Source organism: Aptenodytes forsteri, unplaced genomic scaffold (genome assembly GCF_000699145.1).
Source record: "Aptenodytes forsteri isolate BGI_AS27 unplaced genomic scaffold, ASM69914v1 Scaffold50, whole genome shotgun sequence".
Classification (NCBI taxonomy): domain Eukaryota; kingdom Metazoa; phylum Chordata; class Aves; order Sphenisciformes; family Spheniscidae; genus Aptenodytes; species Aptenodytes forsteri.
The window spans coordinates 6,929,194-6,945,560 of record NW_008795126.1 but is presented as its reverse complement, the minus strand read 5'-3'; the positions used below and the strand labels follow the sequence as shown (position 1 = coordinate 6,945,560).

The following is a 16,367-nucleotide window of genomic DNA, read 5'->3' as shown; positions in this document are numbered from 1 at the left end:
CAACACTTTATTATCTCACAGTCAGATAATTGTTAATCTGATTATTTATCTAGTTTGTATGAAAGTCAGTTACACCTGATCTATTAGTTATCGGAAAAGTATAAAAAATAAACTTGTAGGCTAGTGGTAAATTATTAATTTAATTGGACTATAAATTTTGGAGTCATAATATGAATTAATAACTAGATGTCAGTTGTGACTTTTTTGTTCTTTTTGGGGGGGTGTCTTTGGTTCTATATCTTTCTTTATAACTCTATATGGGTTTCAAATAAAGATTTGTGTCCAGTGTTCCTTGAAATTTGAGACAGAGACTCCTAATGAGTTCCTGGGTCTTCAGATCCTAAAACCATTCACAATAAAAAAAAAAAAAAAAAAAAGTCATCTTAGGACTAGAAATTTATGCAGGAATTCAGCCCCATTTTTTCCATGAGTTTGAGCCATACTGAATCCATAGGTCTTAACTGTAGAAATTAGCCAATGTCTTAGAAATTCATTTCTAAAATTATATATTCTGGGTTCATTCTTCCTTGTCTCTTTTTCAGAAAAAGGGAAGGGGAAAAAAAGCCATTTGATATTTCACCATAAGCAGAGGACAGTGAAGTAAGCTCAGTGAAGGTTGCAGCACACAGTATAACAGAGCCCTTGTGTCAACAAGGACCTCTATGTGTTATTGTAATACAAATAATTAATAATCATTATTTCTAGATGAGTACTGACTCTGCAGTTGTCACCTGCCCAGCTAACCAGCTGTCATTGGTTTTCTCAGTAGAGCTCTTTCAGATAAATACCAGGTATGTACATAAGATATTTGGATTTTTTGTCATTCTTGTATCTAGGGTATCATTTGGATAATTTAAAAACTTCATTTCTCAATACTGTACCTTTTTCTCATCTTTTTAAAAGTTGTTTTTTCTTCTTTTTTTTTTCTGAGCCCTTCCAGTAGGTACCTGAACTCATTTTATTAGAGAAACCTCAGTAGAGTCCTTGGAGATCTTCAGGGATCTCCCTTATGCAGCTGTTTCCCTCCTTTGCTGTTCCTTTTATGGCCATTACGTTCTCTAGTGGGAAACCTAATAATCAGTTCTTTGAAGGTGGGGGAATACACGTATCATTTGAAAAGAGGTCCTGGGAAATCATGGTATGTTTCTTCGCCTCTTAAGTTCAGTCTAGTGTGTATTGTGCATCTTCTCTGCTACTAACAACCCCAAAAGCTATTAGTGCAGGATAGCTGGTCACCTGTCCTTTCTAAGAGGAATGTCCCAGTAGAGAAATGCAAAGAACAGCTGAATGGGGAGAGGACCATATGGGGTTTTGGCTGTTCTGCGCTCACAGTGTGATATGAGCGCTACCAAGCTTGTGTGGGTAGAGAAAACCGACAGTGATTCAACCATCATTAAATTAGTACAGATGTCTCCTGCAGCCTCCCACAGTAGTCTTCACCATGAGCTCAGATGATTTGGATAAAGGTCTAGACTAAATCATTGCTAAGTCTGTATGGATTCTGGCTGTTTTGAGATTGACATATGTTACGCACTTACAGCTTTTGTGATACTGATTTGCATACAATTTGTCTGTATTCATGCTGAGCCAGAGTTTCTTTTTTGATGGGACATTGACCCCAAATTTTCAATGTTTTGAATCACAGGTAGGTTAGGTGTTTACAGCAAATGACATAAATACTCCAAACAGTGCCCACACTTATAATCATAGCACTGCTATTTTTTCATCCTTGGAAACAGGTCAGGTTATCTGATGTGCTAAAAAAAGTAATAATTGTCACTGAGACTTTAGTCTCCATATGTACTGAGAAGGGGGACTGCAGGACTCAATACAAGTTGCTAGAGAATCAGAGGTAATACATTACTAAATATCAAACCCTGCTGGAGTGGGCACGGTTGTTTATTTCTGCATATTTAATATTGCCTATGTATAATGGTTTGTGTTCTCCTCCCCTCTGTCAATTCTTCCAGAAAAGCATTAACAAAGGCAGAAGCTATGATCTATCTCTAGTGGTTTAAAAAATATTTCAAATTTAATGGTATTGCAAATTGATCGCATTATGAGAGACATAACCTTTGCAAGTCAGTTTGTAAGAAATTCACAGGAATGCATGACTTAGTGGAAATACATGGGAAATTACATTAGGAAGCTTTGAAAACCACACAAGTGATGTGGCAAATAATTTCTTGTGAAACTGCATGAAATCATAATAACTAGTTTCAACCAGGTTCTTCTGAATAACTTACAATTCTGCATGAGTTATCCCTAACAAACACCTAACTGCAAGAAAATGGGAAAAAATAATCAAATTATCCTCATGTTATGTCTGTTTATTCTGATGTATGACACTGATGTTACTATGTAACTGCAAACGTAGTAACTCTGAAGAACTAGTGTTTTGTTTGACATCTCACAAGGAATTTGCTTTGCAGCATTTCCTAGCTGTGTTTATTTTCAATTCCAAGTAACTTGAAAAATATTTTTAGTAAGAAAAAATTTTTACTGTACCCATGTGCACAGTTCACAGGTTAGTGTAAGTACACTAAAAATAAGTTATATTATCACATGTAAGCAGACAGTTTATAAGATAATCAATATGTAAGTACTCAGAATTTAATTTTTCAGTTCTCTTTATTTCACTCAGTTACCTTCTCAACAGTTTTCAATTTTAGCTCAAAGCTGGCTGCATAGCTGATGTTTATATTTCTTCACTGTAGATGCGTTTGACAGCCAGTTGCTGGAAAAGAGCTTTCTATTTGCACTGCCAGCTTTACACATTATGTGGTTTTAGACAGTACTTACTTCCTTATGTTCAGACACTGAAGTATGCTAAGCAGTCATCTTAAGTTTGAAAAACTACCTTAAAAAAAGGTATTTTAATGCTTTCAGGTTTGTTTTATTAAATATTATTAAATAACAGAATGCATTAAATAACAGAATGCATTCTGCATGGATTTGAAATTCTTTTATTAAGAAGAAAGACAAGTTAAATATATTATCACTGGGATCCTCCTAATCATTGTGAGCAAAGCATGATCAGAAGCCAGGGTGGTGAAAGCAGCTGAAAGCAGAGCCTTCAAGGATTGTAAAATCATGACAACTTAAACATGCTTAAATAAATAGAAATATCCTGTCACCTTTGACCATACTGGCCTATTGTACTTTTTTCTGCGTTTGCTGATCTAGGCTATAGCTTGTCTCGTTTGACAAATTTTGTAAGCAGCCTTCAAATTACTGCTGTGGGTATGTAGTGATTAACTTTTTTATTCCTATTCTGCAATCCTAAGAGTATGTATTATAAGATATTGCTCTGACATTCACTTGAGAAAATAGTTTGAAAAACACAAAGAGGTCTTAGCACTCAAGTGCGATGTACTCTGTGCTTGAGAACGAAGCCTAGCAAGTTATAATAAGCTTTTAAAGACGAGAGAAAAATACAGCTCAGACAACACGGAAGAAAAGCTCAGAACAGTGTGAATAAGATGAGGATGATTAAAGGAACAGAAGAGAAGGATTTGGTATATAGGAACTGCCGAACTTCTGACTAGCACATTGAATGGGAAATTCCCATGGCTGATGGTTTTTTACAGCCTTCCCTGTCTTTTGTCTATATTGAGGAAGGAGCAGCGAGATGGACTCTGCTGGCAGTAGAAATTGACAACCAAAAGGGAACAGTCTTCCGAAGTCATGTTTGGAGACTTCACGCTATCTTACAGAGAGTAGAAACTACAACGTAGTTTGTGTCCAAGACTGACAAGATGGAGGAGGGAGTAAATGGCTTTACTGCTGTTTCACCGAGTTGGGAAAAGAGTGACAAGTGCAGGAGGCACTGTTAATTATAATGCCTGAAGGGCTGGAATTGTTAATATTGTTAATATAAGTGCTTGACCCCAAACAGTAGGAAATGGCAGACAGATACTTTTTTTTTTCCCCTGTAAAGACACAGAAGAGGGGATATGTTTTGCAAGACTAAAACTGCACGCAATTATTGAGGCGCTCTATACCCAGCTTTCAGATCTCCTGTGGTGACCCACAGTACGCTATAGATGAAATAATAGAGAAGTAAATGAGATGGGAAAGGATTCCTCTTTGGCTATATGACACAATTTTATTGCATGTTTCCAAGTATCAGAAACAGTTGGGTTAAAAAATCAAGACCTTTTTTCAGGAGCGGTGTCTGCTAAAGCACGAGAAAAGAGCAGCAGTCTGGGTTCAGAAATAGTTACATGAACTCCAAGCTGGGCAGAAAGCCAACTACAAAAAGGTGCCAGCCATCTGAGGCCACTTGAGACAGGACCCTTGGGCGTTAAGTAGCTGCAGAAAGCAGTGACTAAAGGTGGCAGTCCAGGCTGCGGTGGGACACAGGTCATATGTGGTGGCGGTGTTCTCAGGACAGAAGGGAAGACAGATGGTATTCCCAAATGGAAAGGGCCAAGGCCAGAACTAGGAAAACAGAAAGCTTTAGCTATCATCTGGCTTAACATAAGGATTCAGAAGAAGCAAGGTATATAAGAAATATATACAGAAAAATCAACCTGAGACCATGCTTCACAATGAAGATAACAAAGAGTAGAAACAAATTACCTCATCTTTGTTGCCATCACAACCACTGAAGATGAACATGTGATTGTGGATTTGGGGAAGACTTTGCACCTGGGAACATGGTTTCCTCCCTCTTAGGGAGTTCTCCTTGCAGGGGGAACAACTTCTGTGAAACAATAACAGCAATACATAACAATCCTAATTAAAAATTAATACTGTAATTAACTGGAGATACATGTGTAGAGCTGGCTTGGGTGGTCCTATGGTCTGGATGTTTTTTCCTAATATGGATCTTTGTGAGACCGAAAGTGGGTTTATCTCTTTCTCTGTTCCTCCCATCTGTAAAAACAAGTATAGCTATCTTTGTTCTCCCAAGGCATTGAGTGAAAATATATATAAAAAATTATTAATTCAGCCAGTGAAGAAGGCAATACCTGACACGTACAGAAAAGACCAATGGTGCTCTAACCAGGAAGGCCTTAGATCAAGATTTAGTCACATTCCTGAGCCCTTTTCTTGCACTAGTTGGTCATAATCAGTGAATTAGAACAAACAGACTGTTAGATCCCAATCTTGTCTCCAGTTCTTAAACAACAGTTCACTCTAGTGTATTATAAGATGATACCAAAAGGTAAGCAATGAAAAGCAGTTTGTGCACAGTTGCAGTATGAATATAAACAGAGACAAAATTAGCAAATCAAATAGAATAAAAAAGCAGTAGCAAAGAATAAACAGAAACATAAAAGAAGCCATCTGGAATCAAAGATACCCAAATGACATGGTAGGAAACTGAGGCAGACAAAAGCAGAGATTACACTCTTAAATGAAAGTGTTAGGGATATTATTGCTTTAATTCTCTTCGAATACGGTTATGAAACTGCAGCTGAGAAGTGTGAGCAGTAATGTCTTTTGACAGTTACTCCAGAGGCTTCAAGTTACATGATTCTTGTATCTTAAATGAAACCTTTGTCATCCACGGACGTGTCTGTTTCCTTTCTGAAAGTGTTCCAAGTACTGACATTATCAGGTACATCAAGTCTGTGCCCCAATTTGTCATTACCCTGAATGATAATGCACAATATTTGGTTTTCCTCTTCCCCATTGTGCAGCTATAATTCCCATTACTAAAGATGGGATCAACCTATCCATGGACAAAATGAAAGATTCTATTAAACTGAAATTACATTCACTTTATTAATTCTGCATTGTGTGCAAATGAATTGAATCTATCTGTAATAGTTTAATTATGAATGATTTTTTTTTAAACTGTGGGTCATCAATAAACATGCTCATTGTCCATTATGTGTCAGACCATGTCAACAATACACACAAAAACTTTCTGTAACACCTAATGATGTTCATATTTCTAGAAAAACAAACAAACAAACCTGCAAAGTCACATACAGAAAGAAACACATTGTGAGTAAGGTGCATTACAGTTTTTGAAAGTGTTGATATATATAAATGATTGTAAAAGTCACTAAAATCCTTCCATACTTTTGCAGAATGAGCTAGAGCTTCTTAGAACCCAGCAGTTTTGGAAAAGAGTCATAAAAGCTGAAAATCCTGTCTCTAAGCTCATTAGATGAGGTCTGCCTCATAAATGAGGAATTTTATTGCAAGGCATAGGTAAAAAATAGAACCTGAAGCATTAGGATAGTGTTGGTGTGTTGTGTGTGAATCTGTGTAACGTCAGGTGAAAATCAACGACACACTAGTTAATCCCTTAAAGATTTCAGAGTTAGGAAGGAGAAGAATGATGCAAATTTTAAAATGAAGTTTTAAGGGCAGATTATGCCTTTCCCTTGAAACAAGTAAGGGGTAATTCCCTTGTAATTACATGAGGATGAATTAATTACTTTCTAACAAAATCAAATAAAAACCTGACTACATAATACCTTCTTCTCTTTTCTTAATTAAAAATGTCCAGGAGCATTTTCATAATATGTAGATTTCCCCCCTCCTGTGAATTATTGATATATTTATGATCTTTTACTAATACGAGGAAATTGGGGTTAGAAATCCTCCCTTTGATGATGCATCTCATTATGGGCTAGTCTATATCAAGTTGTACATCAACACCACGCCTGGAGAAGACTTGAAGTGCCCAATCCTACTACAAAGGCCAGTCAACAGCTTTCTGCTCATTCTGGGTATGGACCAGACCCAGGTGCATTATGTACTTTCCTGATGGTGAACACATGGCTCAAACATGTAATTTATTGTGTTGAGCAAGCTGCTGTTTTGACTACTGTTGATTTGCCAGGTAGCTGACTGAGAACAGGTGAGACAGTTTCCATCTGCAGAAGAGACTCATAAATGTCTCTGTGTACTCAGAATTGCAAAAGAACTTCACAAACCTAGCTTGGAGCTCCTGCAGCCTTCGTCCATACCTTGAGCTCTTGGCTCCATACAGTTTTGAACCAAGTATTTGTTAAGAAAATGCAGTTAAAAATATGATGAACAAATATCTATGGAATAGGAGAATTTAATATCAGTAACATGCTCATGTATTTGTTTTTTTACTGCAGAGTAGTACTTTTAAATCTACAGAATATAGAGGCTCTTTGAATAAGTTTCATCTCTGCAATTTCTCTTGCATTAATTGTAAATATGCACGTTTGTAATGTATGTACATCGGAGACTAAATATATGTTATAGATTTGAATAGTGTGTTGGCAACACTTTTAGATATGCATTCATTATTAGTGAAAATAATGTTAGTTTTGTGGAAGTACACTGTGTGCTGTTGCCATTAATACTGGCTTCATTGATTATCATCTGTATTATAACATAGAATAGCAAAAGAATTAATAATGACTAGAAACTGCGGTGTTCAGAGGGTTCATTTTGAATGAAGTTCATTTTTTTAGGACAGACCTGTGCCGAGGCTACGTGGGAGCCATTAGTATAGGGTATTAATACACAGCATCTGCATCACCATTAAAACTAAGAGAGGATCCAAAACCTCTCCTGTTGCCATAAATCCAGGCACGAATTGGGTGATGGGTTTGCATCTGCTACTTTAAGGGAGAGAGAAGTTTGAATTTATAGTTCCACTGGCAGGGCAGTGATGGAGGAAGAAGATTTCACTTCCTTTGAAGTCTAATTAACTGAATCTCACATAAAGGAAGTGAGTTTGACTCACTCTGAACATGATTAAGTTTTCCAGTAAACATGCTTTTCTGTTTGTTTTTGGGATGCTGTCTAGTAGCGGGACATAGGGGCTAGCTATAGGTGTCTCCTTTTTTAAACAGAAATTCTTGTTACATTTTTCGATATTGCTCTGAAAAATAAGAGGTCAGCTTTCAAGCACAGGCGCAACAAATAAAGCTACAGGTGTGGAAAGCAGTTTCACATTTACAACATTTGTGAGGCTTTTTCAGCAGAAACCTAAGTTCATTTATCATATTCATTATGCTTCTCTATCATTCACCTAGACCCTATATAATTATGTGTTTAATGATCTTTAACCTTCACATGAACACAGCTTGCTGAAGCTTGACGACTGCTGTAAATTATCATTCACATCTGGTAGAAGAGAGGAAATATTACTTGAAAAAAATACTATGCTTTCTGGCTTAGAATTTCACTTCAGTTCTGTGATTTAACTTTGTAAGTAGATGATGACTACATAATGCCGTCTTCTCTTTTCTTAATTAAAAATGTCCAGGAGCATTTTCATAATATGTAGATTTCCCCCCTCCTGTGAATTATTGATATATTTATGATCTTTTACTAATACGAGGAAATTGGGGTTAGAAATCCTCCCTTTGATGATGCATCTCATTATGGGCTAGTCTATATCAAGTTGTGCATCAACACTACGCCTGGAGAGGACTTGAAGTGCCCAATCCTACTACAAATCCAAACAATGACATGATTCACTACGGCTGGAGAGGACTTGAAGTGCCCAATCCTACTACAAATCCAAACAATGACATGATTTTGGAAAAATGGCTCTTCCATAGGCCATTTATTATAATGTTTTGATATTAGAGTATAAGAAGTTCAAAACCTAGAAAAGACATTTGAATCTGTCTCCCTGGATGCTCACCATAAAAAGTACATATGATTTCAGTAAATGGCATATTTTTTGTTAAAGAACTAAAAAAAAGATTTACTTACTTTTTGCCAGTATTAGTCTTTGGGTAAAAAACTGATTTTCCGCTAATCAGACTCAGTTTCAACTTTAAGATTATAAAATGCTTTTATCTCTTCCACTTTTTGTTTAAAGTTTAGCCCTTCATTTTATAGTGTTTCAAATAGCAATATCTACTTCTTTTTTTTTTTGATACAAAGTAGTTTAACTTATTAGAAGAAAAAATTAATAGTAATCATAGACTTTTTTTTTCATTTTAACTCTTGGTATCTTACTAGCACTGCAAAGGTTTTATAGCTCTACACTAATTTATACCAGCAATGATTTATGAAGTATAACTTCTGTTGGATAATATGGGTAAAACTTACACTGGAGATTATACTGACAGCCTCTCCTACTTATTAGCAAATAGCAAATTGGAGAATCTTTGAGCATTCTCAAATATCTGTGTGGGATATCTAGTTTATCCAGCCAGTGTCGTCTTAGAAATTCAGATTATAGTTTTTCACTGTAAGGCTCTGTGTAGTTGGGTGAATTGAGATGCTCCAAATTGCTTTGCTGAGTTGTGTGTGTCCAGACAATGTTGTGATACGACGTCACTGTAATTCAGCTATGAATACTCTGCCAGAACCTTCATATGCAATGTTAATAACGTATAGATTTTATTCAGGGATCAAACAGATGCTTAAAGCATAAACAATCTGTTTAAAACACAAACAGCTTCTGGATTGATCTTGACAGGCTCTGGGACCCTGAAAATAATTTTTTACATTGCTGACACCTAGATTGAGTATAGTCCTGGTCATAAGGACAATAACCTTTAAGACAAAAAAAAAAAGTTGTATTAACATGTCCTACTGAGCAGACAAAACTGCAGTACCTACCAAAAGGAGAGTGCTGTTAACTTAAATTAACATAACGTAAGTTATGCTGATTGTTCTCAAGTAAAAGCTGATGGCAACTACAAAAAGAAAAACAGATTGAGTTTTTGGAAAGAGGACTCAGCTGTCACTTGACGTCTATGTGTATGTTCATGTGGGTTGGGTAGGAAGAGTGAACTGGATTGAGTCATTCATATCCACAGACAGTTAAAGGGCTCTTAAAAAGTTGTTAAAACAATGGTGTGGTAATAGCTGGTACGATAATGTGTTGCCCAGCAAAACATAGAGGATGAAGTTACACCTCTTGTGTTCAGTGGGAGTTCTGCTATTATTGCAGAGCAGAGAATACACCGGTAGCCCAGGATTTTGTATGTATAATAAACCAGATCAACTGGAAAATCAGACCTGACTGCCATTGTCCACTGTGCTCATTGCAACAATTAGAGATTCCTTTTTTGTAAGGTGCTGTTAACGAGTTTTCTAAGCTTTTATTCCTGAACAGCTAATTTGGAGATATAACTGTATGTGACCAATTATTTACTGAAGAACCTGCAGAGCCTACTTGTGGTATGACATAAAAATCTGCTTGTGGCTTGGCTGTAGCCAGTGTTACAAGGCTTTTTTTCCACACCTCTTTTAATGTCCTAATACAGGTTCTTATATCAAATGACAATGCTGCCAGGCCCTAGCAACCACTGCTATCAATAGAAGAGTAAAATGCATAACCAGCAACAATTTCTGTTGAGCTGTCTGCACAAAAATGAGCAAACAGGAACAAGTCTAGTAGTAGTTGTTGTAAGTCATGTTGCAGCTATCCTAAACAGGTTGTATGTATTTCCTTCAGACTATTTTTTGTGAGGCAGAGATATATAATAATAAATGCAAGTTACATTTTTAATAACGTGTTATTAACTTCTTATTGTTAATATTGAGTGTGTTAGATTTAAGAGTGAATAGAATTTAAAGCACTATTACTGTATATTTGTTATAATCCTGTATTTTTGAATGTGTTGATGCTAATACATATGGTTCACCATTTGGTGCACTTGCCCTCGCAAATTAAAAATTATTGGAGGTAATCTGATATTTAGTATTTGGCTCTGAGCCTACAAAAAATTCGATGGAAGTCCTTTGTTTATCTCCAGTGTTCTTCAATTCAGGCTTTTAATTAACAAAGAAATTCAAAGTAAAGAAGAAAACCTATTTTTCCTGTACTGTTTCATATTATTATAATCCTATCTTATTTTTTGAAAAGCCAAGTACAATCTAAATATTATTTTTTCTAATGGGGCATTGAGGAGAATGGGAAGATGTGTGTGAGGGTTCTTTTTATGTTTCTGGAAACTTGCTTTAACAAAGCTTTCTTTCAGGGAAAATACTTCTGGAATAAAGATCTTAGAACCTTTTAAGTTTTGCTAACAGCTGAATTATGACACGTTTCTACGTTTCTGTGACTGCTGTCCGTTATAACATTTACATAGATGCCACTGTTCAGCTATTTTCAATCACCTGAAAATAAGCTGAAAGTAATAACTAAAAATAAGAAACTAGATTAAAATATATATTATTGTTAATCCTTCATTCACCCTTTGATCTAATAGGCTAAGAACATTTTGTGCTTGTTCATTTTGGTTGATTCTAGTTCTGAAGACATTTACATTTAAGAACAGGGATTTAAAATATATATAACAGCTGCTTTTTAAATAGAAAGTCTAATTATACCTATGGTTACATTCACTTTTGATTAGTATGCATACAAATCCCTACTCTCCTTGTGTATTCAAGCTGAGATATGGATCACTGGTGCTAAGATTAAAGTACAAAAGAATAGCTTGACAAAATGTATGGTTAGACCAATGCAAAAAAAATTCTGGGTCTAATTTCTGTCTCTAAAATCCCTTTTTTTCCTTTTAGTTACACACAGACCTGGATCCTGGCAGCAGCAAAATCAAGTATATTCTGTCAGGAGATGGAGCTGGAACAATCTTTGTTATCAATGACAAGACTGGAGACATTCATGCGATGAAAAGGCTTGACCGTGAGGAAAAAGCTGAATATACTCTAACAGCTCAAGCAGTCGACAGGGACACAAACAAACCTCTGGAGCCTCCTTCAGAATTCATTATTAAGGTTCAAGACATCAATGACAATGCCCCAGAGTTTGTTGATGGTCCATATCATGCCACGGTTCCAGAAATGTCTGTTGTAGGTATGTATGTCTAAACATCGATGAACATTGATTACTCACAATTTAAACTATGCCAGTATGCCATTGAGTTGTTGATGAATAATAAGATATTTATTATGTTGTTAGCATTAATTTGCATACTTTCATATCTCTTCTTGGCCAAAGCTTTCATCTGCAGCACAATAGTAGAGTCCCTTAGTGGTAAGAAAATGACTAACAGATGTATTAATGTGTCTTTCTTTGTCCAACAACACTTTAATGGGCTAAATTTATATTCCCCTTATGCCACTGTAGTTAGAGTATTGTTATTGAGAAGGATTTGTCAAGATTTCTTCCAACATGACACTCTAATCTTATTGATATTTTGTTGATGTTTAATTATCTGTTTTTGTGTTTTCATACACAGATGTAGCATTTGCAGTATGTTGATACATACTTACTTGTTTTCCTCTAAGTGCAACTGTAATCAGCCAAAAACATTGAAATGAAAGGTGCTGTGTCTGGGAATTGACGGTTAGACTCTAGAGTGGACTTAACCAATTAGCCATAGGATTTGCGCAGAAGATGGAAGGGGAAAACAGAGAAAACTGTGGAAAAAGATGGTGAAAAGGCAAATTAACTGTGTGAAAGGGGAGAAAAAGAAAGGAATGGGAAATAATCTTCTTAATATGTTTTACTTATATTTATTCATTTTGTTGGATTAGTGTGAATCTATTTCCTCATGGATTAATATATTAGATTTTTTTTTTTTACATCATTTATCCCTTGTTTTGTACTTGCAAATGTATAAGTATGTACTTAGGGAAGTATTTACGTACTCAAGTCCTCAGCCCCTACTGATACATACATACCGAGTGCAAGTGATCTTTAGCTGTCACTAAAGCAAAAGGGAAGTAAACCCATCAAATCAAGAGGGTCAATTTCAGGGTAATATAAGAATTCAGTATAAGCAAAGACATCAAACTCTGGCCATGAAATGCAGAGTAAATTCTAATGTTTTCTACTATTAGGCTGAGGATAATGTGCTATTCAGCAATTTGTTTACATCCGTCAAAGCAGGATAATTGAAGGAGTGCCAAGGCACTTTGTAAAATAAAGCAGCACCCTATCAAAAAGTTTCAAAACCACCATTCTGTCTTAGTTAAAAAAAGGAGGAATATGAGGAGCCAGAACCATCCTCTCTCTCACATTCAGTACGAGTTGTACCAGGTCAGTAACAAATGTAAGCATGGTGCGCTGATGTGCTGGCTATGGCTGGGATAGAGTTAATTTTCCTACAGTAGCTGGTATGGGGCTGTGTTTTGGATTTGTGCTGGAAACAGTGTTGATAACACAGGGATGTTTTCGTTACTGCTGAGCAGTGCTTACACACAGTCAAGGCCTTGTCTGCCTCTCACCCCACCCCACCAGCGAGCAGGCTGGGGGTGCACAAGGAGCTGGGAGGGGACACGGCTGGGACAGCTGACCCCAACTGACCCAAGGGATATCCCACACCATATGACGTCATGCTCAGCATATAAAGCTGGGGGAAGAAGAAGGAAGGGGGGGACGTTTGGAATGATGGTGTTTGTCTTCCCAAGTCACCGTTACTTTTTTGCGGCTTTTGCTTTCCCTATTAAACTGTCTTTATCTCAACCCACGAGTTTTCTCACTTTTACTCTTCTGATTCTCTCCCCCATCCCACCAGGGGGGAGTGAGCGAGCTGCTGTGTGGGGCTTAGTTCCCAGCTGGGGTTAAACCACAACAGCTGACTAGATGATGATACCTGAGGCTTCATTTTTTTTATCAACACTTCTCCAGCAGATTTGCATATCTTGGTTGCATTGAATCACTTGTGCCGAAACTGATATATGAATTTTCAAGCCTGCATGTCAGTTCTTTTACCAAAACATAGGTTTAATTTGTTAAGTTACTTTTAATTGTACAGCAGCAAAAACATGATATGGACCTGCTTTCAGAAGATATTTTTGCCAAGCTCTAGGCAAGAAAATGGCTTAATTAAATAAAAAATTTTTTAAAAAAAAGAAGATATAAAAAAAAAGGAGAGAGTAAGAGAAGGAGGAAGCAAAATTGAAGGCAGTTAATCCTTACGTGAATGGAACTTGTTTGGTATTCTACAAAAAAAGAAAATGAAGTTATGTGCAGGCAAGAAAAGATGGTTTCTGATCACAAAGGCTACTATAAAAATAATTTATATCTGTGCATATGAGCAATATTTATAATCCTTAGTAAAGACATGACTCCTATCCAAGGTGTATTCACTGTAAAGAAGATGGAAAAAAACCCCAAAAGTGTTGACAGGAAACTAGTCAGAAGATCAGACAAATAAAAATCTAGTGAATTGGTTAACATGAGGTTTAAAAGATGGTAAAAATGCAATGAGAGCAAGAGAATAAAATGTAAAATATTAATGAAAGAGAGGGAAAGTGAAACAGTTAAGAAAAGTGTTAAGGTGAAAGAGGAGGGGAAAATGTAAAGGAAGGTCATGAGAGGTGAATTAAAAGATAAAACTTTATCTGGGGAAACTTTATAGTAGAAGACTGTAGAAGAAATGACCAATGCCTGGACATAGATGTCAGTTTACGGAATGGTGAACGGGTCTGGCTTTTGGAGGACATTATTTCACCTGTTTCCACTAGCATGGTGGGGGAAAGAGAAACAGTTCTTCACTGAACTGCCTCTGAAATCATGTAGTTCCACATTTTTACATATTCTTAGGCTGCATGGAAGAGTTTGGTCTAAAACAAGTTTATTCTAACACCACAAATATAGGTAGAAATTTGTTACAGATTATCTCAGAGGTCTACCATTTATTACCTTTATTACTGAAACTATGCAAGTTTTGCACATTTATCCCTTATGATCCCTGAACCTTGCATGTTTTTTATGTGACATTCCTAGCGGTGCATGTTCAAGCTATTTCTCTAAAGAAGCACAAACATACATTCCTGCTTTTTTATTGAAAAACAAAACCTAATTCTCAGCTGCCACTTCAAACCTCAGAGTATGTTTGCTGTTGCATTACATGGGTCGTGAATGACTGTAAAATCTGTGTAGCATATGCAGTCAAGTCTGTGTCTTAATCTCTGATGGAACCAACTTTCAAGGCTGGAAAGTTGAAGATGAGAATATTACCCCTTCGATAATGTTGCTGTTACTATTTCCTTCTGCCTTCCTCTTTTAACCCCCAGGTAGCAACATCAAGAGCTGTACTAAATTATGTTCTATAAATTACTCTAACTTCCTTTAAGTTTTGTCAGTCCTCTTAAAATTACTTTAACTCCTCTATAATGTTTATAGGAAAACTGTCTCCTTTCAGAGTTCAAGGATTTTTTTTTTTTTTCCCCCACACTAAGAGTATTTCACTTCCATTATCCACTTAGTTAATTCCCCGTAAAGAGATCTCCACCCACTGCTAATTTCAGCCTTGACATTTCTACAACACAGTCATTACTAGGCAGTGTTGTTATCCAGGGTAAAACAAAGTTCTACTAAACCTCTTTCCTCAAAATGCTTATACCAATTCTGAGTGCTCTGAAACAGAAGAGGAACTCATATGCTATATATATAGTACTTATGTAATGAGGATGCAGTACAAGGCATTTTATTTTTGGACCTCTGTGGAAAGCAATGCATAAAATGCAGATGAACGCATTAACCTTTCACTGTTCTGTAACGTAATGTTGAGGTTCTAACACGATGCAGTTTTTCTAATAGGTACATTAGATACTGGTCTTGTGTTTCTTGATAGAAGAGATGTATTATATGAATGTCAGTGGTATTTTTGCATGACTATCTAGAACATGAATGATACGCTATGGGGATGTGAAAACTCCAATGTACGTGCAGACGTTCTGTATGTGATATGTATGAATGTGTGTGTATGCCGATATACAAGATTATCACACGTATGTGGCCACAATCCAGCCTGTTTAATTTTTATGTTATGTATCGGTGATATCTGGAAAATCCTGCTTTCCTACTAAAACAAAAGGAAAGGATTTGCATGGCTTTCATCCCACTACTTGGTGCAAAGACGATTAGCATTACACTGTGTTATCTCCTGTAGGAATGATGCTCACTTTTCAGCTGTCTTCACAGAACACACACCCACACGCGTACTGAGTGGTGCATATCGTCACTGTGTTCAGAGTTATTTTGAAATAATTTATTTCTCTCTTTGAGGAAAGAGAGGAGCACATTCCAGAAAAAGTTTTGAATTTTTCCTTATTTCATCCTCATGTTCCTGTCTTTTTTTTAAGTAATTCCTAACTAATCTACCATAGTAAGCCCTGTTCCCCAACTCCAAAATGATGAATTTGCTTGTGAAAGCTAACAGTGTATATGGAGAATATGTTCTTTGCTAAAACTGAGCACTTTAATCTTTTAATTCTGATATTAATTTTCTTAAGGAATTAAAGATCAAAAAGTGAAATCTGTGGAATCACTTCATTGTAACAGTATTGCATTTCACAAATATGACATAATTTAATTTGTCTGTAAATCTTGTTTAATCACTTTTATATGTAAAGGGACACACTGGGAATGAAACCCAGTTAAAACCTTTTAAAAAGAGATTCAGCTAAGCTCTGGGAGGAAGAACCCCATGACTTCCCCCCCCCCCCCCCCTCTTCTTCGTTCTCTGTCTTGGGGC

General features: G+C 36.4%; 1 protein-coding gene across 3 annotated transcripts in view; it reads left to right on the top strand.

The window, feature by feature from the left end:
* The window catches only part of CDH8 (cadherin 8), a 138,885-nt gene that overhangs the window by 27,743 nt on the left and 94,775 nt on the right, over nucleotides 1-16,367 (top strand). For all 3 annotated transcript variants that reach the window (XM_009277314.1, XM_019471531.1, XM_019471530.1), the window contains one exon: nucleotides 11,440-11,734. In XM_009277314.1, the coding sequence (XP_009275589.1) occupies nucleotides 11,440-11,734 (295 nt within the window). The remainder of the gene's footprint in view (nucleotides 1-11,439; nucleotides 11,735-16,367) is intronic.